This window comes from Rhinopithecus roxellana, chromosome 1 (assembly GCF_007565055.1).
Source record: "Rhinopithecus roxellana isolate Shanxi Qingling chromosome 1, ASM756505v1, whole genome shotgun sequence".
In the NCBI taxonomy this organism is placed as follows: domain Eukaryota; kingdom Metazoa; phylum Chordata; class Mammalia; order Primates; family Cercopithecidae; genus Rhinopithecus; species Rhinopithecus roxellana.
Genome location: NC_044549.1, coordinates 21,887,554 through 21,912,004, shown reverse-complemented (window position 1 = coordinate 21,912,004; position 24,451 = coordinate 21,887,554). Strand labels below are relative to the sequence as shown.

Here is a 24,451-nt window from a genome sequence, read left to right as displayed (position 1 = left end):
ACCCCAGGTGAAGTCCTGTTTCTCTGCTACCTCATCCCAACATCCTATTCTAGTTGCTGTGCTGTGCTTTCCTACCTTTGCCTTACTGTGATCCTTATATCTGGTTTCTCTCCATAGGTCTCCAACTGTAACCAGGTTCCCCTTCCTCTTTCTGGGACCTTACACATTGACTTTTAGGTCATTTGGTTTTTATAGGCCAGTATCACGAAGGCCAAGTGAAACTCTTCTAAAGAGTAGGGATCATGTAAGGGCCATGTTGTGAAGAAGTGACTTGAGTTGAGTAAGAGTGAGGTTTCTGGCATCCAGTGGGCCTTATTTTGCATCACAGCTCCTCCATTGGCTTAGCTGTGTGACCCTGAGCAAATCTTAACCTCTTCTAGCATTAGTTTCCTCATCAGTCTAAATGGGATCATAGGATCTCCTTCTTAAGGTGGTTGCCAGAATTAAGTTAGTTAACGTAAATAAAGCACTTGGCAGTGTATGACACATGGTGAGAGTTCAGTAAATTTAGTTGTAATTATTCTTGCTGTTATTATTGAAAGAGAACTGGATACAGTTACGAAGTTTTGTGTGAGCCTGGTAAAGTTGCTTTACCTGTTTGGACCTTATTTCTTTCATCTATGAAATGAAGGTACTGAGAAGGAGTACTGCCATGTGGACAATTGATAGACCCTATTCAGGCCTGATTATGTTAATGTTTCTTCCGAATGCATCCGAATTCCATGTTTTTCAGCTCCATCTTCTGTAACCCAAGAAGCCTCTTGATGCTTCCTCATCACTCATGCCGTCCTCTGCTCATCAAAATAACTTGTCCAGATGTCATACCCTTTAGGTTCTTCTAGATGAAACTTAGTAAGCAATTTTATGCAAAAGTACTCTAAATAAACAATACTGATGAGTTTTGTGTAATAGTTTAACATCTTACTTTTTTAGATAGAATTTTTAAAACCAGAAGGATGAAGGATGTTTATGGTGAAGGTTTTTTTTTTGTTTTTGTTTTTGTTGTTTTTTTTTTTTAACTTATGTTTCTCAAATTTTCTACCAAAGCCTGGGTATTTAGAAAACATGCCCCTAGTTGACCCTCCCCTACCAGCTCCAATCATAAAATGTCTTTGAATTATCATATTTTATTTTCATATTCATTTAAACTTTATATTCTATTCCATAATATAGCCATGTTTGTTATAATATTAAAATGTTTTAAATTATACAGCAGTTCTTATTTAACTCCTCACTGTTTAAGCTTCTAGTAAAACTGATGCCTCAAAATGTGTGCCATGTTTCACGTATGTTCATTGCAGCACTATTCACAATAGCAAAGACTTGGAATCAACCCAAATGTCCATCTGTGACAGACTGGATTAAGAAAATGTGGCACATATACACCATGGAATACTATGCAGCCATAAAAAAGGATGAGTTTGCGTCCTTTGTAGGGACATGGATGCAGCTGGAAACCATCATTCTTAGCAAACTATCACAAGAACAGAAAACCAAACACCGCATGTTCTCACTCATAGGTGGGAACTGAACAATGAGATCACTTGGACTCGGGAAGGGGAACATCACACACCAGGGCCTATCATGGGGAGGGGGGAAGGGGGAGGGATTGCATTGGGGAGTTATACATGATATAAATGATGAATTGATGGGTGCTGACGAGTTGATGGGTGCAGCACACCAACATGGCACAAATATACATATGTAACAAACCTGCACGTTATGCACATGTACCCTAGAACTTAAAGTATAATAATAAAAAAAAAATGTGTGCCATGTTTATCTCGAGGCTTTGAGTACCTCTGTAATCTAATTGAGAGCAGTAGGGTGATCTAAAGGTGTGGCTCTGAAGATGTGACTTAGTGGGCACGTCACAGACCTGGGCACATCTATGAGGGAGATATTTTTGACTGTTGATCAAATTACTTTAGGAAGTTGACTTGGTAACATTGAAGAGAGTTTTTATTTATTTATTTATTTATTTATTTATTTATTTATTTATTTAGAGGCAGAGTCTTCCTCTGTCACCCAGGCTGGAGTACAGTGGTACAATCTTGGCTCACTGCAACCTCTGCCTCCTGAGTTCAAGTGACTCTCATACCTCAGGCTCCTGTAGCTGGGATTACAGGCATGTGCCACTAGGCCCAGCTAATTTTTGTGTTTTTAGTAGAGACAGGGTTTCACCATGTTGGCCAGGCTGGCCTCGAACTGCTGGCCTCAGGTGATTGACCCGCCTGGACCTCCCAAAATGCTGGAATTACAGGCATAAGCCACCGCGCCCGACTTGAAGAGAGTTTTTAATTGCTGTAAGTTGAAAACAGACAATCATCACTGATCCAATATCTTTGAAAAGGTTAAGGGAATAGCCCTTTTCCTCTTAGGACATGTGTACAAACTTGAAAATTCTAAAATATTCCCAAATTACTGTAATCTAACTTTTATACCTTTGGGATATGTGAAAATACGGACTTGTGGAAACCTGTTTTCTTTCCTTTAGGAGGAGGGGCTTTCTCAAAGTATCTTCTGATCTCTTCTTTGCTTGTAGTTGCAGAGTGGCATGGTAACACGACAGCTAGGATACCTGATACCTGTTAGCAATGTGGCCTACAGCAAATAATTTCTCTAAGCTTGACTTTCTTTACATAAATAGGTTTTATGATTTCAGTGATCTCTCCAATGAGATCAGGTGTGTGGCTTTATGTTCCTTCTAGCAGCCACTACTTTCTTGTCTATGCTACTTGTCTCATCTGTAATTATTGACTTAGTGTGTATAATTTCTATAAGACTGTAACCTTCATATACCATGGGTGTTTTGCTTACAATTACGTTCCAAGTACCTTCTACATTACCTGACACATAGTATTCATTTACCCCAAAATATATTTTTAATGCCTACTAAATGGCAGGTACTGTTTTAGGCACTGGAAAATACAGCAGGAATATATTAGTCAAGGTCTCCAATCTCATGCAGTTTAGATTCTTACTACATTCCTGTTCAATAGAACATCTGTGGTGATGGAAATGTTCTTTACCATCTTGTCCAGTATGATGGCCATTAACCACATGCAGCTATTAAGCACCTGAAATGTGGCAGGTGTAAATGAGGAACTGAGTTTTTAACTTGGTTTAATTTTAGTTAATTTAAATTGCTACACGTGTCCAGTGGCTACCATTTTTGGGCAATATTGTGCTAGAGGACTAAGGCATTAGAGACAGAGATAAATAAGAAGATAAGTAAAATTTCACATAGTGATAAGAACTGAGAAGAGAGAAAACAGGGTGATGAAAAGATAACTAGGGAGGAATTCTAGGTAGGGTGATTCTAGTTGAGTATGCATCAATAAATGTAAAATAAAGGAATTATGAAGTTTTAATTTTAAAAATTTTGCTTCTTGGTACTTTTACTTGGGAGCCCTTAATTGGTGATCTAGTGTTTTCCTTTTTGGAAAACAACTCCAAAATCCCAAAATAAACCCTCATGTGCCTGTCATTTCATTAACTGCAAACATTTTTTTTTCTAGCCCTGAACTGTCTTCTCCAGTTCCTGTTGGTGACACTTCAACATTGGGAGGTGTGCTTTTGTGTCTTTATTCACTTTCCTTTTTAAATTATTTATGGTTTAAGACAGTCTCACAAAAAAGTACATTTTTTTGTGCTAACTTTTTAAAAATATCAGATTTCTCTATTTTTATATGTTGTTCAAAATTCTCAAGAAAAAGTAGTTTTTAAAAATTTATGGCATAATGTTGTCGGTACCTAAAAATCCTTAATCGTTAAGTATATAATACAAGTCAGAACATCACTGAAAACAAATGTATGAGCTAATGAATTATTTTAAGGCAAACACTCTGTAGCTACCACTAATGTTAAAACATAGCCATTCTAACGCCACCATTAGTCATTCATCCTGTGAGAGTTTCCCAGAGTAAAGATTTTCTTATTGTATTCTGTGGTATAGTTTAACATGTTCCTTTGATCAGTATATTTCTTGTAAATTGGTAATTCATTTCTTTATTTTTAATTTTAAAAAACCCACAAACTTCTCTGTGTTAGAAATTTCAGACATCTACAAAAATAGAATAACATAAGGTCCAGTTTTAACACTTGTCAATTCACAGCCAGTTTCCAACCTTTACCCACTTCCGCTCTCTGGTACAGGAGTTACTTCTTTTAGTATATGTCCCCTTTACCAGATAGCTCCTTAAGTATAGGAATGTTGTCTTTGTGTCCGTAGTGTCTTGTGCAGAGTCTGGCATACAGTAGGTGCTCAATATATGCTTGTTGAATGCACCACAATTATTTCTTGTTCTGAGAAGACGTCATACAGATGTGTCTTGAGGTTAGAAAGCACCGAATTTCCAGGACAATAAAGCAAACTATTTATGGGAATGGTTTTTGAAGTCAGTTCCTTATTTCCTGATAGGAACTCTGACTTAATCAGGGACTGAATTCATGCATATGTTTTTGCTTTTCTTCTTAGACGCTGCTCTCAGTGTTCCACATCCAGGGGTGGAATCCTATGAAGGTGCCTCAGAGAGCAGCTTGGAAAGGCCAGAGGAGAGTGTGAGTGATGCTCTGTTTTGTTACTTAGTTTCTAACATGGAGCATAGAGATTAAGAGAGAGTTTATCTCCCATTGCTGGACTACACAGGACTTCATGTAGTGCCGTGTTAGAAAAATGACGTGAATTCTAAAACCAGTACATTAAAAACAATTTTGAGGTTCCTTGGAGAACTGAGTAAATCTGCTCTTATTGTAGAGTTTTTGGTGAGAGAGGGCTTCAAATTATAAATGAAATGGACTGTCATTGAGGTAAGCCCACTGCCTCTTGTGGCCTCTGTGACATGATTTACTATGGTGGTTTTGCCTATGTTCTTCTAACCCTTAATAGACCAGATCTTAGCTCTTCAGAGGGTAAGAGTATACATTTTATGTAGTTTAAAAGGCAAAAAGTACCATGTATTGTGAATATACCATAATTAATAGAAACCTGTCCACTAAACAACACTAAATCCTATAGCTGAGTCTCTCTCACAAAAGATATATACAGATTAACAAAAAAATTACACATTGCCCAGGAATATAGAAACATTTTGTTAGATATTTAAATACTGCATTTAAAAAATTAAGGGGTTCACAAATGCTGTTTTTTAAATATAGAGCAAACTCTGACAAAACATAGTCACTAGGAAGATGCAATTTAATTATCTTGCACCTTCACTTCCCAGTGTGGACATTTTAACTTACATGAAATCAGGTTAAGTCGCTCCACTTTGCCTCATCACCCTCCCTGTCACTGAACAAGTCTGGTGGTAATCCCTGAGTGGATACCTGAATCAATACTTTTGTGCTAAGTACAGCTGTGTTCCAAGTAGATGGTGCTAGCAAATACTGGCATTTGATAAATATTTGTGAATGAATGAATAAAAAGTGATACTGTAGCTTTGAACTTGGGGCAGAATAGCTATGATTTAGATCTGAAAACATTTATAGAATGAGATAGAATTCACTTTAATGGAAATTAAGGAATTGTATGCAGTCAATTGGAACATTAATATCCAAAACAGAGGATTTAAGCGAATTTATAGAACCAGTAGGAAAACACAACAATATAGAGATACCTAACAAAAATTAGATTGCCTGTAGTTCTGGTTCAAATGAAGCCCAAGGTAGTTTTATTGTGCAGCTATTTTCCTAATGCATTTTCCCATCAACTCTTCTAGAAATTATATACCATATTTTGGTTCTGTTGGGAATTATCCTATAAATTATAATGTGTATTTAACTTAACAAATTTTAAGTTTTTCAATATCTTTATTCTTATCCTGAGCAATGTAGAAACATTAGCACATTGTAATTCAAATGATCATTTTGCTGACCTATATGCTACTTTTCAGTATTTTTGTTCTTTCTCTTTTTTTCATTCTACTAATGAGACTGTATTATATTCTACTTATACAGCTAAAATGTGTTTAAGATTTACCCAGATGTTTACTATTTTATTTATTTTATTTTATTTATTTATTATTTTTTTGAAATGGAGTCTTGCTGTGTCACCCAGGCTGGAGTGCAGTGGATCTTGGCTCACTAAAACCTCCGCCTCCCAGGTTCAAGTGATTCTCCTGCCTCAGCCTCCTGAGTAGCTGGGATTACAGGCGCATACTACCATGCCCAGCTAATTTTGTATTTTTAGTAGAGATGGGGTTTCAGTTGGCCAGGCTAGTCTTGAACTCCTGACCTCAAGTGATCTGCCCACCTTGGCCTCCCAAAGTGCTGGGATTACAGGTGTGAGCCACTGCTCCTGGCCCTACTATTTTATTTTCTAATTAAAAAAATATTTTAGGTCTATCTTCTGGGTAATTTTCCTTCTGAAATATATAATTCAGATATTAATTTAATGAAAGTCTCTCACTGTTTTGATCTCAGCTTTTGATCATCTGAAAATTTCTTCATTCTAATTCTGGAAAGGTGTTTTAAATATATGTTCAATTCTGGATTGAAGGGTTTTTTTGTCAAGCTTTTATTTTACAATCTTCTGCTTCTGTTGTTACTACTGAGAAGTGAACTATCAGTTCATTTGGCACTCCCTTTGTAATCTGGTTGTGTTCTTTGGCTGTTTCTAAGATATATATGTATCTACATATACACGTATGTATATATGTTTGTATGTATATGTATATGCATATATATATACACATTTAGTATACGATTTTGTATTTAAGAATCTGCAGTTTTACAAAAGTGGGTATGGATGTGTATTTATGTTTATTTATTGTGTTTTGGATTTGTTGTATTTCCTTAATGTGAAACTTTATGTCTAACATAAATTTGGAGAAATTCTCAGCTGTTATCTTTCATGATTAGATATGCCTGACCTCCTCATTTTCTCTCTCATGTCTCTTTACTACTTTAATTACTTTAATTTCTGTGTCTTTCTGTGTTGCTTTCACCTTCTACTTTGTATTCTGTCCCTTTGTGCTATTTAAAATTAAAGCCTCGGTCACAAAGGATCAGTAGATGCTCCATGGAAGTGCCACCTTCAACACTGACTCAGCTCCCTGGATTCCTGTTTTTTGACACCTTGGTTTTGTTTTGTTTTTACTTTCTTGCAGACTATACATTAAAACCATTAAAATATTTACTTAGAGTTTTCAGTATTCTGTAGCAGCAATACTACTCAAGATTTTTTAAAATAATAAACTGGAAACAAGTCTCTTTGAAAATTTAGTGAGATGAAGCTTAATAAGGAAAAAATGCAAAGTCTTGTGCAAAATTTCATAGGACTAAGAGTTTTTGTTGATACTAGTCTTACTGTGAATCAGTAGTATGATGCAGTTACTGAAAAGACAAAAGCTAGTGTAATTTTAGATTGTTTTAATTGAAATACAGTTTACTATAAGAGAGATGTGTGGCTAGATTTTTTCATATATTTCTGTTAAAACAACATATTGCATATTTTCATTGGCTAGACTTCACTTGTAAGTGTCATTCTCTAAGAAAGATATTAAGAGCCTAAGAAATGTGTGGAGGAAAGGAACTACTGAAAAGTCAGGGAAGACGTGATAGCTGCCTGTACATATTCGACAGGCTTTGTGCAACTAAGTTTTAAATGTGTCACAGGTTATAGAATTTGGATCAATGGTGGAATTTATAGGAAGGTAAATTTGGGTTTAATATTAAGAACTTTCCAACCATGAAAGCATTTTTGAAGTATAACAGTCTGTGTTTGAAAGGCATGCTTCTTTCTCATCAGAGCCATTCGAACTGATGATAAGCAGCCATTTGTCAAGGATATTATGAAGAAAATTCAAGCATCAGAAGGAGTGGTGGAATCTTTGAGGTTCTTTCCCATTCTGAAGTTTTAAAGGTCTCTGACTGTATGATTCATCAGGGATGATAAACGATACAATGAAAAAAGCCCTGATATTCTCTTCCTGACTCTGTCATTGACATGCTGTGATTCTTTATGCTAGTCGTTCATCCTATTCAATCCCTGGTTTTCTTATGTATCAAAATGGAGAAACTTGGATTACATGCACTTAAGTGTATTTTGCATGTGATGATTATTACTGTAGTACTCTAGTAGTGATCTTCTACTTCCATCATTTTTTCTACCTTTATTAATTATTGAAATTGTTCTGTAAGAAACTGTTGTCTCTTCCCTTTCATTTATTTGTTTCATCATTTATTTATTATATCAGTATAGACTCATGGATATTTAATTTATTCTTTGGGTTATAATCCATTATTTATTGTTGCTTAAATTATTTCAGCTTTGGCCAGTAGAAGGCCTGGGTTTTTATGTTACAGAGTACAAAAAGTTTGTTGAATATGGGTTCAGGTTCCACATAGCAACTAACCTTTAAGAAATTACTGCTTGTTGAGTTAGGTATAGCATCAAAAAAGAATATCCACAGTTATCTGAAAAATCTAAATATATTCCTCCCTTCTCTGATAGATATCTGTGTGACCAGATTTTTTTCATGTATGTCAACTAAAACGACTTATTGTAACTAATGGAATACAGAAGCAGCTAGAAGAATCCAGCTGTCTTCTGTTAAGCAGGACATTAAAGAATTTGCAAAAATATAAACAATGTCACTCTTCTCACCATTTTTTTCTTTTGCAGAATATTTTCTTCATTTTTACATGAACTGAGATGATTATATTATATTTAAATGAATTAATATTTTTAAAATTTCTCTTTTAATCTTTTGTTTGGTAAATATGTATAGGTGTGACCCACATACATTGGATTCCTCAATGATTATTAAGAGTATAGAGGGCTCTAAGACAAAAAAGTTTGGAAACAACCCTTCTAGGCTATTTTCAGATGATAATTATAGCAGTCAACTATTTTTAAACTCACCTTGATGGTTTCCTGTGGAAAATATTCTACCTTGCCCTGAACTGTGCAACGTGTGCTCAAAGGAATGAACAAATGCATAGTAATTTCAGTATTGGCCTATGTCTTAAAGTCTACCCAATTTGTTCCAAAGTCAAATACGGTATAATAATGTTATCTTCAGAGGCTGCCTTTAGCACAGTTCTGACACATTGAAACAATCAATAAATGCTTTTTGATTTAATGAATAAGCCTTGGCATTTATTGTTCTTTCTCTGAAAATCCAGATTAGCAATGAAATTGAGAATGTGATAGAAGAAGCCACAAAACCAGCAGCTGAACAGATTGCAGAATTCAGCATCCACCTTTTGGGGAAGGAGTACAGGGAGGAACTACAGGATTCCTCCAGCTTTCACCACCAGCACCTTGAAGAAGAATTTATTTCAGAGGTGGGTGATTAAAGAAAAAAAAAAAAAACAACAAAACAACAAGAGAGTATGCCTGCGATGTTAGTTTCCCATATTTACAACACTGTTTAAAGATAGGTTTAGGTTTCAAATTGTTTGTCTACTTGGTTCCTGGAGTGGTTACTCAGCCATTTCTTCAGAAAACTCTGTAAAAAGTCACAGGACAGATGAATTCTTTCACAGAAAGAAAAATCTTGCCATCTGCTAAAAAATAAATGCAATTTCCAACTTTTGCTGCACAGCCAAGGAAGAATGTGTCCTGTGGCACAGTTTTGACTTGAAAATATTTGGAGAAATAAGCTTCTCTAAGAAACTACACATACTGTATTGTTTTTCTTAAGGGAACATTACATTAATGTCTTTTAATTTCATCTTTAGTATTTTTTAGTTGAAAATTTTTGAATAGTTAACACATAGGTAATACCTGGTACAAAGTTTGGAGGCATAAAAGGGCATCCAGTGAAAAATAAATGTTTCTCCTATCCTTAGTTGGAGGTATTTTTAAAAAGGGATTTCTTTAAAGAATTGTGGATTAGACCATCCCATAACTTCACTTTCTGGAAAAATTCTATATAGGACTTAAACTCAAGATTTTTTCAGTCAAAAATGACCCATTGTCCCTGTCTAGTTTGCCTCTGCTTTTGTGCAGTAAGACATTGAATGCTCATCTACCCCTGTCTGTCAGATGACAGGGCCCATCATTCCTTACTGTTTATTTTTTCCCATTCCTTCTTGACGGGGTTCTCCTTAGCCAAGTTTATCAATTCCATTACCTTAATTTTCTTCCCCAGATACTGTGTCCAGATGGGAAATAAAAATGTGCATCTCTCAGCCAAAGCATTATTGTAGCCATCAGACGTGGGAAGGGGAGGCCAGACAATTCATTTTCCTAGTGGTGTGGCCAAGTTGCAAGGCTAGATGGTATGTGGAAGAAATGTCAGCCAGGCCATGGCCACCTGGCATCAAAGAGTGTCTTGGGCTGGCCGTCTGGTTTTCTCTGTCCTTTGATTAAGGAACTTTTGATACAGTTTAGTGTTTGGGTAAACAATTGCATGGAATGACTGCAGATTTAGAGAAGTCCAATAAACACTCTGAAAAATATCTTCATCAGGGACTTTATGAGGCAGGTAGCTATTGAGTTGAGGTGATTAGGGGGTGTTGAAGGTTCTGGGTCTACCATGGAACACTTCCTTCTCTGGTCTATCTCCATACTCCCTGACCCCTTACCTGGAATGAAATGCCTACCAACAGTCACTTTGCGTGAAACAGCAGAGGCAGGGTATCATGTCTCAAACTGAAGGGGGTCCTCCAGCTCCCTCCCTTTAGGACACCATCACCCAGATTTTTCCCTCAGCTTCTCTGGGTATTACTGGAAGACACAGGGAGAAAGAAAGCCTGCTTGGAGGGGATGAGGTTTAGGAGCTATTAGTCTCTCTCTCTCTCTCTCTCTCTCTCTCTCTCTCTCTCTCTCTCTCTCTCTCTCTCTCTCTGTGTGTGTGTGTGTGTGTGTGTAAAAGGATAAAAAGTGGGGACATAATAGGTTTGGGATAAGACGAAGTACAACATCAGAGAGGGGAAGGTCATTGTGATGGACCTGGTAGTGTTGGTGCCTGAGGGCAGTGCCAGTGTCAGTGTGATCCTCACATAGTGCCTTGTGCTCCACAGGTGACTTTCTATTTGTTTGCTCACAGCAGCCATGTAGGCAAGCATCTCCATTTTACAGATGAGGCTCAGGAGGCCAAATAACTTGTTCGTTGTCATGTAGTCTCTCTAGGAACAGAAATGAAAATCAGGTCTCCTACTGCCTTTCAAAGTACTCCTTCTACAGAGTCCCCTTACTTTTAATTAAAGGGAGAAGTTACAGTGAACCTTAGTTTTCCCAGTCCTGGTCCCAATTCTCAAGCATATTTATCATGAGGCAGGGGAAAGAGGAAGGGGCAATGTAATGCAATGGGAAAAATATGGGCTTTGGTGTTAGAGAGATCTGGGATTGAATACATTCTGATTCAGTCACTCACCAAATGTGTGACCTTGGCCAAGTTAGTTAATATCTTATAATCTCCATTTTCTCATCCATAAAACAGGAATAATGTATTATCTCTTGGGATCATCGCAGAGAATTGAAGTAAAGCAAAGCACCAGACGTATTGCAGTCCTCAATACATTTTACTGACTATTAATATTGATGTTGAAGTCGAATGACTTCTTGCAACTGGATACCTATACGTGTTTAGACTCCAGAGCTGGCAAAGCCTATGCTAAGATGGGATTAGTAGTAATGATAACATACAGTTGTACAGCATTTTTCAGTTAATGGAGTGCTTTTAGGTACATTTCTTTTAATCTTAAAATCAATATGGTAGGTGGGCAGGGAAGTCTTAGTTCTGAAAAAAGAAGGCCTGTGCATGGACACTCTGCCAGCAGAAACAGAGCTGAGACTAACCGTCAGCCTTCTGATTTCTAGTCCTATGTCTTCTACCCCTCCCCACCACCCTACAAGAATTATAACAGTTTTTTATTTCCTTTCAGAGAGTAAAACAGAGCACATTACTATGGCCAAAGAGTTTCATTCTTTGGCTTTGGATTCTTTATTCTTAAGGCATAAAGATCTTCAGTGAACCACGATTTTTTAAAAATCCCACTCTCTTCATATGAGGACTTGGTTAAAAGCAGATGCCCAGAGATGTTGCCAAAGTCCATTAATTTATTTCCTTTGTTCTGATGTTGGCCCCATAGTGACTCATCTGCTGAGGTTGTCATATTCTGAAATGTTACAGATTAAATGTTTATTTTTGTTAAAATATGCATTGTGCCTAACCTTATTATTATTATTATTATCATTGAGATGGAATATGTCGCCCAGGCTGGAGTACAGTGGTGTGATCTCGGCTGACTGCAACCTCTGCCTCCCGGGTTCACACCATTCTCCTGCCTCAGCCTCCTGAGTAGCTGGGACTACAGGCGCCCGCCCTGATGCCCGGCTAATTTTTTGTGTTTTTAGTAGAGACGGGGTTTCACTGTATTAGCCAGGATGGTCTCAATCTCTTGACCTTGTGATCCACCTGCCTCAACCTGATTATTTTTACATCTTTAGTCCAATCTAGCATACCATTTTCCACCTCCAGTCACTAAGCTCATTTGGAGTTACATGGCTAGATTTTAAAGACTCGGTAATAAAACTGGCTCCTGCAGACATGATGCTCATGAATCAGTCTTTGAACCAGCGGAGTTACCTGACCACAAAGCCTCTCATCTGAGTGTTCAGTGTGTTTGTGGTTCTCTTTCACTGTAGGAGCAGGAAACAGATGCCACCAGCCACATTCACACTTACAGAAAACAAACACTGTTTGTCAGTGTGTGTGCTGTGGCCAGATTTCAAAACCAAACAATAACATTTAAAAATGCTATTACAGGCTTGTAATCCTAGCACTTTGGGAGGCTGAGGTGGGTGGATCACCTGAAGTCGGGAATTCGAGACCAGCCTGGCCAACATAGTGAAACTCCGTCTCTAGTAAAAGTACAAAAATTAGCCCGGCATGGAGGTGCACGCCTGTAATTTTAGCTGTTCAGGAGGCTGAGGCAGGACAATTGCTTGAACCTGGGAGGTGGAGGTTGCAGTGAGCTGAGATTGCACCACTGCACTCCAGCCTAGGCAGCAGAGTGAAACTCCATCTCAAGGAAAAAAAAAAAAAAAAAAAGCTATTGCACCTTCTTTTGAAACAATTTTTTTTTTCTCATTTCTTCACATAAGGGAAAACCAGTGCTTTGCCAACAAGGAGTATGCTTTTTAATAATTTGGAAAAAATTAATATTAAAGCACATTAAAACCTTAAAAGACAAAATGAAAAAGAAAAATGTGGCAGTGCTTAGGTAAAATTTTTTCTTTCACTTTCTGACCTGGGTATGCCTAGGTAAGCGTCTAATAGTTGTGAACAGAGCACTTCTTATTCTACTCTTAAAAGCATTGTTTTCTATATATAGTTCCGTATTTCTACATAGTTATCATTTTTATTTGTATTTTTAACAGGTTGAAAATGCATTTACTGGGTTACCAGGCTACAAGGAAATTCGTGTACTTGAATTTAGGTAAATAGACTTGTTCTAAATATGCACATGTTCAGTAGCATTCTTTGTTCTGAATGGAATGTCCATTATATTTATCATATATATTCTAACAATAAATGATTTGAATGCTGTAACTTAATGCTATTTCTGGTAAATTAGCATTCTTGATGTTAGTTTTTCAGGTGAGGAAATTGATTTAGAAAAGACCAAATAATAACTCAAAGAGATATATTAGGTATAAAGTTGGCTAGGTTAAGAATTCAGGGATTCATGTCTCCAGCTTGCTGCTGACAAGTTACGTAGGTCTTATTTGGCACTGATAGGAGCCTGAAGGCAGATGAGATGTGGCTCCAGTGTTTTCCTAAAGCTTGTCAGTGTGGTGATTTTGACATCTTGGTATGAGGCCACTCTGGAAGGGATGTATTAGTCCTTGTTTTAAACATAGCAGATCTGAGTAAACCAGACACCTCTTTTAAAGACATTTATTCCCTGCTTAAGACTCACAGTATAATACTTGTGAACATTTACTGAGTGAATACTTTACTGAGTGAATATTTTGTATTGAGTATGCCACATTGCTGAGCTCACTTAATCTTCAACCCTCTCAGGATAGATATTATTAATACTCATTTTTAAGAGGAGGAAACAGGTTTAAAGGGATGAAATATTAACCCAAAGTCAAGAGTTTGTAAACTGAGGTGGAGGAGGAATTTTGAAACAAAGCAGCTGACTTTATAGCTTTTCTTGCTCTGAACCTTCATGCTAGACTCAATGCCATGATTTAGGTGATGCTATAGCCCAAGTTTAGATGTTATCCATCTCAACTTTGGCTTGTTCTTGACAAAACCTCTGAGTTTACCAGAAATAACAGCAAGCACTTATATAGCATTTACAGTGTGCCAGGCTTTATATATATATATGTATGTTTACACACACACTATTTAATTCCAACATCAATGCTATGAGATAGTTACGATGCTCATATTTTCCAATAAGGAAACCAGAGCACAGGGAATTTAAATAATTTTCCCAGTGTTGTTTAGCTAGTTAGTGATGCAGGTTTAGTGGAAAGAGGCCAAATATTTAAAGTTGACCTACTTACCTAGTCTCATATCATGACCAGTAGCCCCCGTTCAACTTGAGCAGTTTTCAAACAGGATGCTGCCTCCAGTTGTAAGCTCAGATGAGAACCTGAGAATGTGAGGCCTTTGAAGGCCGCCCTTATTTGGCAGCACATGAAGGGCAACACAGTCTTTGTAGCCAACTTGCCTGGCTTCAAATCCTGCCTTTGCACTTCTGGCTGGATGCTTTTGGGTGTATTTCCAGGATTTAACTTCTCATTTGTATAAAAAAGACAATTTACCTTAATCCTGCTTTATTTAAAAAATGCTTTTGAAATACTGTCAGCAAATTATTTAGCGTCTTTGTTCCATGGTTTCTATACCTATATTATGAGGATACTAATAAATGTTAATGAAGATTAAATCAACTAAGTTTTGTAAAATGCTTAGCACAGTTCCTGGCACATGGAAAGTTCTATTTAAGCATCTACTACATAAAATAATAAATATTAAAGTTTGTGCAGTATCATGTGGATTAGTCAGTCCTGACGTTTACCTAAACCCTTACTACTTTACAGTGTGCCATCTGATTTTAATACTACATAACATGTTGTATCCCAAAAAAGAAGGTTCCCAATTTTGTTAAAGCCAACAACTGGAGTTCCCTGCTGATTTACTGAAAAAAGTTTCTTTATGAAGAAATAACCATATGTGAATTGTTTTAAAGTATTTTTAAAATTTAGAAGAAAGTAAAGACCATGTCTTTAAAATAGAATGCTTTTTTCACCTTTGCTCACTTCCTTCAATCTATAGGAATTTGTCAGTATCTGATACTATGCAAGCATTTTTATTTAAGGAGGTATTTCAAAGAAATTCAGAGGAAATACACAAAGAACTTGCACTTTGATGAATGATGTGACAATAATACCTGTCTCAAACTCTGTTTAATATTTTCAATTTTTATTTTCAGGTCCCCCAAGGAAAATGACAGGTACTTTTTGGCACTTTCTCTAATATCCATTGAATTGGGAGATAGTTTAGTAAATATGGCCGGCCGTAGGTCCAGGGGAGCATAACTCAAATCTTATATCACTTCCAATATCACTGTCTGACTTTTTCAGATCAGGGTTTGTCAAACTTTTCTATTAAGAGTCAGGTAGCAAATAATTTAAACTTTGCAGGCCATAAGGTCTCTGTTGCAACTACTCAATTCTGCCACTATCAGGTAAAAGTAGACATAGACAATATATTGTAAATTAATGAGCTTTGCTGTGTTTCACTTTATTTATGGACATTGAATTTTATATAATTTTCACATGTCACAAAATATTGTTCTTTTTTTCAACTATTACAAAATGTAAAATTCATTAACTCATGGGTAGTAGGCTGGATTTAGCTCACAGGCTGTTTAACTTTATGTTCCTGGCTTATTTCACTTAACATAATGTCCTCCAGTCCATCCGTGTTGTTGTGAATCACAGGATTTCCTTCTTTTCATGGCTAAATAGTATTCCATTGTGTATGTGTAACGGAGCGGAGGCTTGGCTGCTCACTGCTTGCAAAGCCAGTAACAAGGACGATGTGCGGTGAAAGGAAAGTGACTTTATTTCCAAAGCTAGCAGTGGGGGAAGCAGCCAGCTTAACCTCCAGAAATGATTCAAACTTCAGGCTGGGAAGAGGGGATTAAAAAAGGAAACTTGCATTGGGAGGCATGCAGGAGGGGTGCTGGGTACAGTGTCTGCATGTCTTGTTCCAGTGGCTATCTCAAGCCATGGTCCACCAGGAGCGCAGCTGGCGTCATCTCAACAATGGCTGGGTTGTTGACTGTCTTGAGGTAATCTCTGGAATTTTGCAACTGGGTCTCCATGCTTGGGCTGTCTCAAGATTAGCCCCTGGAACTTCTAAGTAAGCATATAATTAGATATAATCATGCAGTTAAATAAATGTGCACGGGGGAAAGGAGTACATGGTGGGAGATGGTAGGAGGGAGTGAAGTTTCAAAGTATGTTTCAGGGCTGTATTTTAAAACTAAGGGGGAAAAGGCTCCTACAGTTTGTTTCAAGGTTACAACTTGAGACTGAGAAGAAAGGAGAAAAGAAAAAATGTTTTAAAATGCATTTGGGGCCAGACTCGGTGGCTCACACCGGTAATCCCAGCACTTTGGGAGGCCGAGGAGGGTGGATCATGAGGTCAGGAGATGGAGACCATTCTGGCTAACACGGTGAAACCCCATCTCTACTAAAAAATGCAAAAAAGTAGCCGGGCGCGGTGGTGGGCACCTGTGGTCCCAGCTGCTCCGGAGGCTGAGCCAGGAGAATGGCGTGAACCCGGGAGGCGGAGCTTGCAGTGAGCCGAAATCGCGCCACTGCCCTGCAGCCTGGACGACACAGCGAGACTCCGTCTCAAAAAAAAAAAAAAAAAAAAAAAAAAAAAAGAAAAAAAAAGAAAAAAGAGAAAAGGCATTTGGAAGCTAAACTACTTGGTTGCTTATGTATAACACATTTTCTTCATTCATTCATCTGTTGTTGGACACCCACGTTGACCCCATATCTTGGCTGTTGTGAGTAGTGCTGAAATAAATAAACATGGGTGTGTGGATATCTCTTTGATATACTAATTTCCTTCCCTTTGAATAAATGCCCAGTAGTGGGATTGCTGGATCATATGGTAGTTCCATTTGTAGTTTTTTGAGGAACTTCCATATTGTTTTCTACAGTGGCTATACAAGTTTACATTCCCGCCAGAAGTATGTAAGAATCCCCCTTTCTCTGGATCCTCACTAGCATTTGCTATTTTTTGTCTTTTTGATAATAGCTGTCCTAACTGGCATTAGATGATACTTCATTTTGGTTTTGATTTGCATATCCCTGTTGATGAAGATGTTGAGCATTTTAAAATATATTTTTTGGCCATTTCTATGTTTTCTTTTGAGAAATGTCGATTCGGATCATTTGCACATTTTTAAATTGGATTATTATTTTGCTGTGGAGATATTTGAGTTTCTTCTGTATTCTGGATATTGATCTCATGTCAGATAAATAGTTTGCAAATATTTTCTCTCATTCTGCAGGTTACCTTTTCACTCTGTTGATTGTTTCCTTTGCTGTGCACAAGCTTTTTAGTTTAATATGATTCCATTTGTTTATTTTTGTTTTTGTTGCCTATGCCTCTGAGGTCTTATTCGTAAAATCTTTTTCAAGACCAAGGTCCTGAAGTGTTTTCCGAATGTTTTCTTCTAGTATTTGATGGTTTTTCAAGTCTGACATTTAGGTCTTTGATCCACTTTGAGTGGATTTTTTGTATAGAGTGAGAGCTGTGGGGTCTAGTTTCATTCTTCTGCATATGGATATCCAGTTTTCCCAGCACCATTCATTGAAGAGAGTGTCCTTCCTGCAGTATATGTTCTTGACACTTTTGCCAAAAATCAATTGGTTGTGTATATGGATTGATTTCTGGATTCTCTATGCTGTTCCATTGATCTATGTGTCTGTTTTTATTGCTAGTACCAGGCTGTTTTGATGACTACAACTTTGTACTTTATTTGAAGTCTAGTAGTATGATACATACCTTCAGCTTTGTTATTTTTTCTCAGGATTGCTTTGGCTATTTGGGGTCTTTTGTGGTTCCATACCAATTTTAAGACTTTCTTTTCTATTTCTGTGAAGAATGTCATTGGCATTTTGATAAGGATTGCTTCAGACCTATAGATTGCTTTGAGTACTATGGTCATTGTAACAATTTTAATTCTTCTGATGCAGGGAATGGGATGTTTTCCCATTTTTTTGTATCCCTTTTAATTTTTCATCAGTGTTTTGTAGTTTTTCTTTCAGAGGTCTTTCACCTGCTTGGTTAAATTTATTTTTACGTATTTTATTTTTCTTGTAGCTATTGTAAATGGGATTGCCTTTTTTTTTTTTTTTTTCCTCAGCTAAATTGTTGCTTGTGTATAGAAATGCCACTGGATTTTTGTAAGTTGATTTTGTATCCTGCAAGCTTACTAAATTCATTCATCAAATCTAGGAGTTTTTTAAATGGAGTCTTCGGGTTTTTCTCAGTGTAAGACCACATGATCAGCGAACAGGGATAATTTGACTTCCTCTTTTCCAACTTGTATGCCTTTTATTTATTTCTTTTGCTTTATTGCTCTGGATAGGACTTCTGGTACTATGTTGAACAGCAGTGGTAAAAGTGGGCATTCTTGCCTTGTTCCAGTTCTTAGAGGAAATGCTTCCAACTTTTCCCCATGCAGTTCGATGTTAGCTGTGGCACTGTCATATGTGGACTTTATTGTATTGAGGTGCTTTTTCTCTACCTAATTTTTTGAGGGTTTTAATCATGAAGGCATGTTGAATTTTATTAAATAGTTTTTCTATATCATTATGATGATCATATGGTTTTTATTCTTCATTCTGCTGACGTGATGTATCATCCTTATTGATTTGCATATGTTGAACAATCCTTGCATTTCTGGGATAAATCCTACTTGGTCATGGTGTATTATCTTTTTGAGGGGCTATTGGATTTGATTTGCTAATATTTTGTTGAGGATTTTTGCAGCTGTGTTCATCAGGGATTTTGCCCTGTAGTTTTCAATTTCTGTCATGTGCGTGTCTGGTTTTGGAATAATTAAATTTTTCTGCTTTAATTTTGTGGAATAATTTCAGAAGAATTGGTATTCATTCTTCTTTAAAGGTTCAGTAGAATTCAGTGGTGAAGTCATCCAGTCCTGAACTTTTCTTTTTCAGTAGACTTTTTGTTACTGATTTAATCTTGTTACTTGTTGTTGGTCTGCTCAGGTTTTCTGTTTCTTTTTGGTTCAATTTTGGTGGGTTATATGTATTCAGGAATTTATTTCCACTAGGTTTTCAAATTTATTGGCATATGGTTATTCATAGTGGTCTGTAATTATCCTTTCCATTTCTGTGGTATTTGATGTGATGTCTCCTTTTTCATTTCTGATTTTATTGGTTGGGTCTTCTATCTCTCTTTTTTTTGAATCTGTAGATTACTTTGAGTAATGGTAGAATGCTATAGACCATTAGTCTAGCTAATGGTTTGTTGATTTTTATCTTTTCAAAAAACCAACTGTTTGTTTTGTTACTCTTTTGTATATTTATTTTGGTCTCCATGTCTTTTATTTCTGCTCTGATCTTTATTATTTCTTTCCTGCTACTAATTTTTTGGTTTGGTTTGTTTTTGCCTTTCTAGTTATTTGAGATGCATTGTTAAGTTGTTTATTTGAAATCATTTTAGTTGTTTGATGTAGACATTTATTGCTATAAACTTGCCTCTTACTACTGCTTTTGCTGTGTCCCACAAGTTTTGGCATGTTGTGTTTCTATTTTCGTTTGTTACAAGGAATATTTTGTTTTTATTTTAAATTTCTTCACCCATTGATCATTTAGGAGCATATTGTTTAACTTTCCTTTATTTGTATAGTTTTAAATTTGTCTCTTGTTTTGATTTCTAGTATAATTCCATTGTGGTCAGATAAGATACTTGATATAATTTTGATCAAAAAATTTTTTTGAGACTTGTTCTGTGTCTTAACATATGGTCAATCATGGAAAATATTCCATGTACTAATGAAAACAATGTGTATTCTGCAGCTGTGCGTCTGTTCAGTGAAATGTTCTGTAAATGCCTGTGAGGGCCACTTAGTCTGTGGTGCAGTTTAAATCTGGTGTTCCTTTGTTGATTTGTCTTTCTAGATGATTTGTTCTAGGGAGATAATGGGGTGTTGAAGTCCTCAACTCTTATTATATTGGGGTCTATCTCTCCATTTAGATCTAATAATAGTTGCTGTATATATCTTGGTGCTCCATTTTGGGCACAGATATATTTATAATTGTTATATTTTCTTGCTGAATGGATTCCTTTATTATTATATAATGTCCTTCTTTGTCTCTTTTTTCAACTTTTGACTTGAAGTCTGTTTTTTCTAAGCATGGTTACTCCCACTTGCTTTTGGTTTCTGTTTGTGTGTGTGTGATATATGTTTCCATCCCTTCACTTTAGATCTTTATGTGTCTTTATAGGTCATGTAAGTTTCTTGTAGGCAGCATATAGTTTGTCTTTTTTTTTTTTTTTTTGATCCTTTCAGCCAGTCTATATATTTTAAATGGAGAATTTAACCTATTTAACTTCAAGGTTGTAATTCACAGTTGAGAACTTCTGTCATTTTGTTGTTTGTTTTCTAGTTGTTTTGTATATTCTTTGTTCCTTATTTCTTCTCTCATTGTTTATTTTTGTGGTTGCTTTTATCCCTTCTTGTAGTGTGGGGATGAGTGCCAGGTTTCTCTAGTCAGCCATATTACTAATGTCACCCAGAATTGCTAACCTAGGTACAGTTTTCAAAATTATTCAGCATTGTCAGGAATTAACCAGCTGATAAAATTTATTTGTAACTTTTGGGTGTACTTATATTTTGAGCTGTGTATAAATGAATGTATAACACTGAAATAGTCTATAGGATATATAACATGCCGTTTCTCTCTCTCTCTTCATAAACATTTATATGCACATGAAGTTTTTTATTTGCTGTGCACCTCTTTTAAAATGTACTCATTATGTTAATTTAGTAGTATGCATTTGAAGTGAATCAACAACATATCCATCTGGTGTATGCAATTTATATATTTAGCTTCAGACTTTTTCAATATGTATCTGCTTCCTAGAAGAAGCTACAAAAGAAGAGATGTCTGAGTTTCTCCAAAATATCCTTGTTTTGGTTGACCATGATGAAATATGATAGCAGTATTTTTAATTTTTAAAATATATATACATCAAATAACCAATCAGGGCATCTGAGAGGAGAGAATAAGAAAGGGTAAACTTCACCTCCACATGATTGATGTCTTTGGAAATAGCTGTCAGACACAGCAACTCTCCTCTGTATAGCAGCTGCCTGAGTCCAGTTCAGAAGATGAAAGATGATGATCCAGTGGTGGTTAGTTAACTTGGTGTTGCTAAGTATGGAGAGCCAGCACAACTTTCTTCAATCAGATACTATTTATCTACCAGTATGTATTCTGCTTCTCATGAATTTCCTTGGCCTCTCGGTTTTCTTTTATTCTGTCCCTCATCCTGAGATATCTTTGTACTCCATTACCATGCCAGAACTCAGTCTGTTCTGGGTCACAGTGATGTTCTTGGCCCTCAAAATAGATGGTTTTCTGGTATCTCAAGCACTTGAGTTCTCTTTCCAGGACGAAAACATGGTAACAAATTATAACATCTCTCTGAGGCATTTTATCTTCTTTAATGAAGTTATCTGTACTAGACAAGGTAGATTATAATAGAAGTATTATATTTAGATGTCCAATGGAAACATTGGGAGGCAAATAATATTTTGCCAATAAAGAATAACACCAGTAATCTATTCCAGGCTGCCTGATTTATATAGATTTCTTGATCCAGGAGCATTTCTCTTGATCTTTTCCCTATCATTTTAAAAGTCATGCAAGGCACATGGTAGGTTCCCAGTAAATGCTTAACTCTCCTTGTCTGATTTTCTGCATAGCCTAAGAGCCAACTGAAGTACTAACTGACATAGCCTTTCCTCTGCCCTCTTTTTCTTCTTATAGTTTTTTTTTTTTAATCTTAGAGTCATGTTTACACTAGAAGTAAGTTTAATAGGTTGTGCCAAAATCCCAAAAAGAAACCCACCTTTCTGGAGAGGTAGATATGGTCCATCACTCTAAGACTTGGAAGAGCATGCATATCCTTACAGAACTGGGCTGTGGCCAGGAAACAATGTCTCTAAAATTATTAACCCAGAAGATACAAATATATGACACTATATGAATGTTCTTTAGAGTTAAAAATTGCTCTGTTATATTTAGAGTCTGAAAATGCTTCAGATTAAGTCAGGCATATCATGTACTGTTGTTTAAGTGACATGCATTCAATTGTCTTATCTGCCTACATTAGGGAACAGAATCGACCATTTGTTTCTTCATTATTTTCACAAGTCTGTATTGAACTACTATGAGCCAAGCATTGTGCTAGATGGTGGGGACATAAAACCAAAAAATAATTGTGCTTATAAAGTTGGTGGGGTGATAGAACATGAGCATCAATCACGTCTTCATGTTAAAAAGAAGTTTCCCTGGGAGATGACAGCTAAGCTGAAGTAAAAAAGAAATAGCCAGGTGAAGAAGGTATCTGTATGTGTGTGTACATGTGTATGTGGAAGATATAAGGGCTGGGAGATAATAACAGGCATTACAGAGAGAAGGAAATGTATGTACAAAGATCCAGAAACAGAGCAGGTGCCTATCGTCTGTGAGTCTATCAGGATGACTGAAGGCTCATCAAGAGCAAGGGGGAATATGGTGTGATGAGTTCTGATCAGTAGGTGACCCTCTTATTGTTTGATTTTATCTTGTAACCATCATTTGGTATTTTAGCATATTTTACTGATTTGATTTCTTTATAAATAATATTGGGAATTACCTATGAATCAACATTCTCAGATGTGCAAAACTGAAATCCTTTCATTGCTTAGAGGATTGAGGGAAGTTCTAGAGACAAGCAGGTGTTTTTACTACTTAGAGCATCAGGGTGTCAAAGTGCTCAGTTGTTACTTTTAAGTGCCCTGAACCACTGCATTAGAAGAGGTATCCTATCATATCTGGGAAGAAAACAGTACTGACGTCACTCAGAGTAAAACAGGAACATCAACGAGGCCTGGCTGCTTGCTTGTATGCCAGGTGGGAGTGTCACCTTTATGGCTTTCCCTGCAGTCCAGGGTGTGTGATCTGTGCCGCATAGGCCAGGCCAGGTCCAGACCAGTGCTCCCAGGAATTAGAAGTCTCTTGAGACCAGTCATGCTTACCAAACCATAAAAGACAATGAATTCTCTAGGATGCCTGTTGATCTATTTAAAAATGAGAAATATATGTGCCAACAGACCAATCAATTATTATAGCATTGACTGGCTCATGCATTCTTTCCTCATAGGAAAATTTGTAGGGAGTTATAATCAAAAGTTTCTTTTACAAGCTTGAAATCAAAAAGAGGAATTTGGATGATCTCAGCAGCCAGTGTCATCTAGCCATGATAGCTTATTGTAGCCATTTCCAATCTAGGGATCTATTTCCCAAAGAACTCCCAACATACTGGTCAGAAGCTTTCCACTAACCGGTAACATCAATGAGCTGACTAATTTCTTTTTTCCTATACTCTATGATGTCATCCTTATTATGTTGATACTTTCCTTTAGATCTGTAAATACCTTGATTATGCTGCAGTTTTCTTTTTACATTCGGGCAAGTATATATTTCTGTTCATCTAGTAGGTACTGGGTACCTCTCTGTGCTAGGCACCAAACTGAGCACTGGGGATAGAAACTCAAGGAGAGACTGAGACACCGTCACTGTGAACAAAATCTTTGTACAAAGCAATGGAGGCTGAAATAAAGAAATACATGAGAATATATAAGTTCAGCGGAAGAAGCACGTTAGTTTAAATTTTATTCAATTTTTCATTAATTTATTTTTATGCTTTGTTTTGAGAAGAGTTTGCTGCTGTGGAATGTCTGAAAGTGGCGAATCGCTTTTACTGCGTGTCTGCCTTGAGTGGTTTGTCTCTTGGAAAGTAGTGTTGTCCTTCCCTCCGGAGGGATCTTGGTGTGGCTTGCTGGGTGCTTACTGCCTGTGATGGATGTGCTGCAGAGACTGGCTGGAAGCCACAGTGATGACTGGTATGTGCTGCAGAGACTGGCTGGAAGCCACAGTGATGACTGGTATTGAGCTGTCCTCATAATTACTTTTTCGGGTAATAGTTTAATTAAAGCTACTGAGAGGGTAGCATAGTAGTTCAGAATGTAGGGGCTGGAGTTGGACAGATCTGTGTTGAAATTATGACTCTGCCACATATTCCATGTTATGAAATCTAAAGGAAGTCTTTTAACTGCTCTAAGGGCTTGTTTCCTCAACAATATTCTGAAGCTAAAGTATCTTTCATCAGGTTATTATGAAAATTAAATGAGATGAAGCATGTGAAATACC

The 24,451-nt window shown here is 36.7% G+C and overlaps 1 protein-coding gene across 1 annotated transcript in view; it reads left to right on the top strand.

Annotated features, from left to right (window-relative positions):
- Window positions 1-24,451, top strand: part of IMPG2 (interphotoreceptor matrix proteoglycan 2) — a 99,496-nt gene that overhangs the window by 41,346 nt on the left and 33,699 nt on the right. Inside the window, exons 5-9 of the mRNA XM_010373158.2 lie at window positions 3,522-3,571; window positions 4,481-4,563; window positions 9,133-9,294; window positions 13,340-13,398; window positions 15,409-15,429. Coding sequence (XP_010371460.1) covers window positions 3,522-3,571; window positions 4,481-4,563; window positions 9,133-9,294; window positions 13,340-13,398; window positions 15,409-15,429 — 375 coding nt within the window. The remainder of the gene's footprint in view (window positions 1-3,521; window positions 3,572-4,480; window positions 4,564-9,132; window positions 9,295-13,339; window positions 13,399-15,408; window positions 15,430-24,451) is intronic.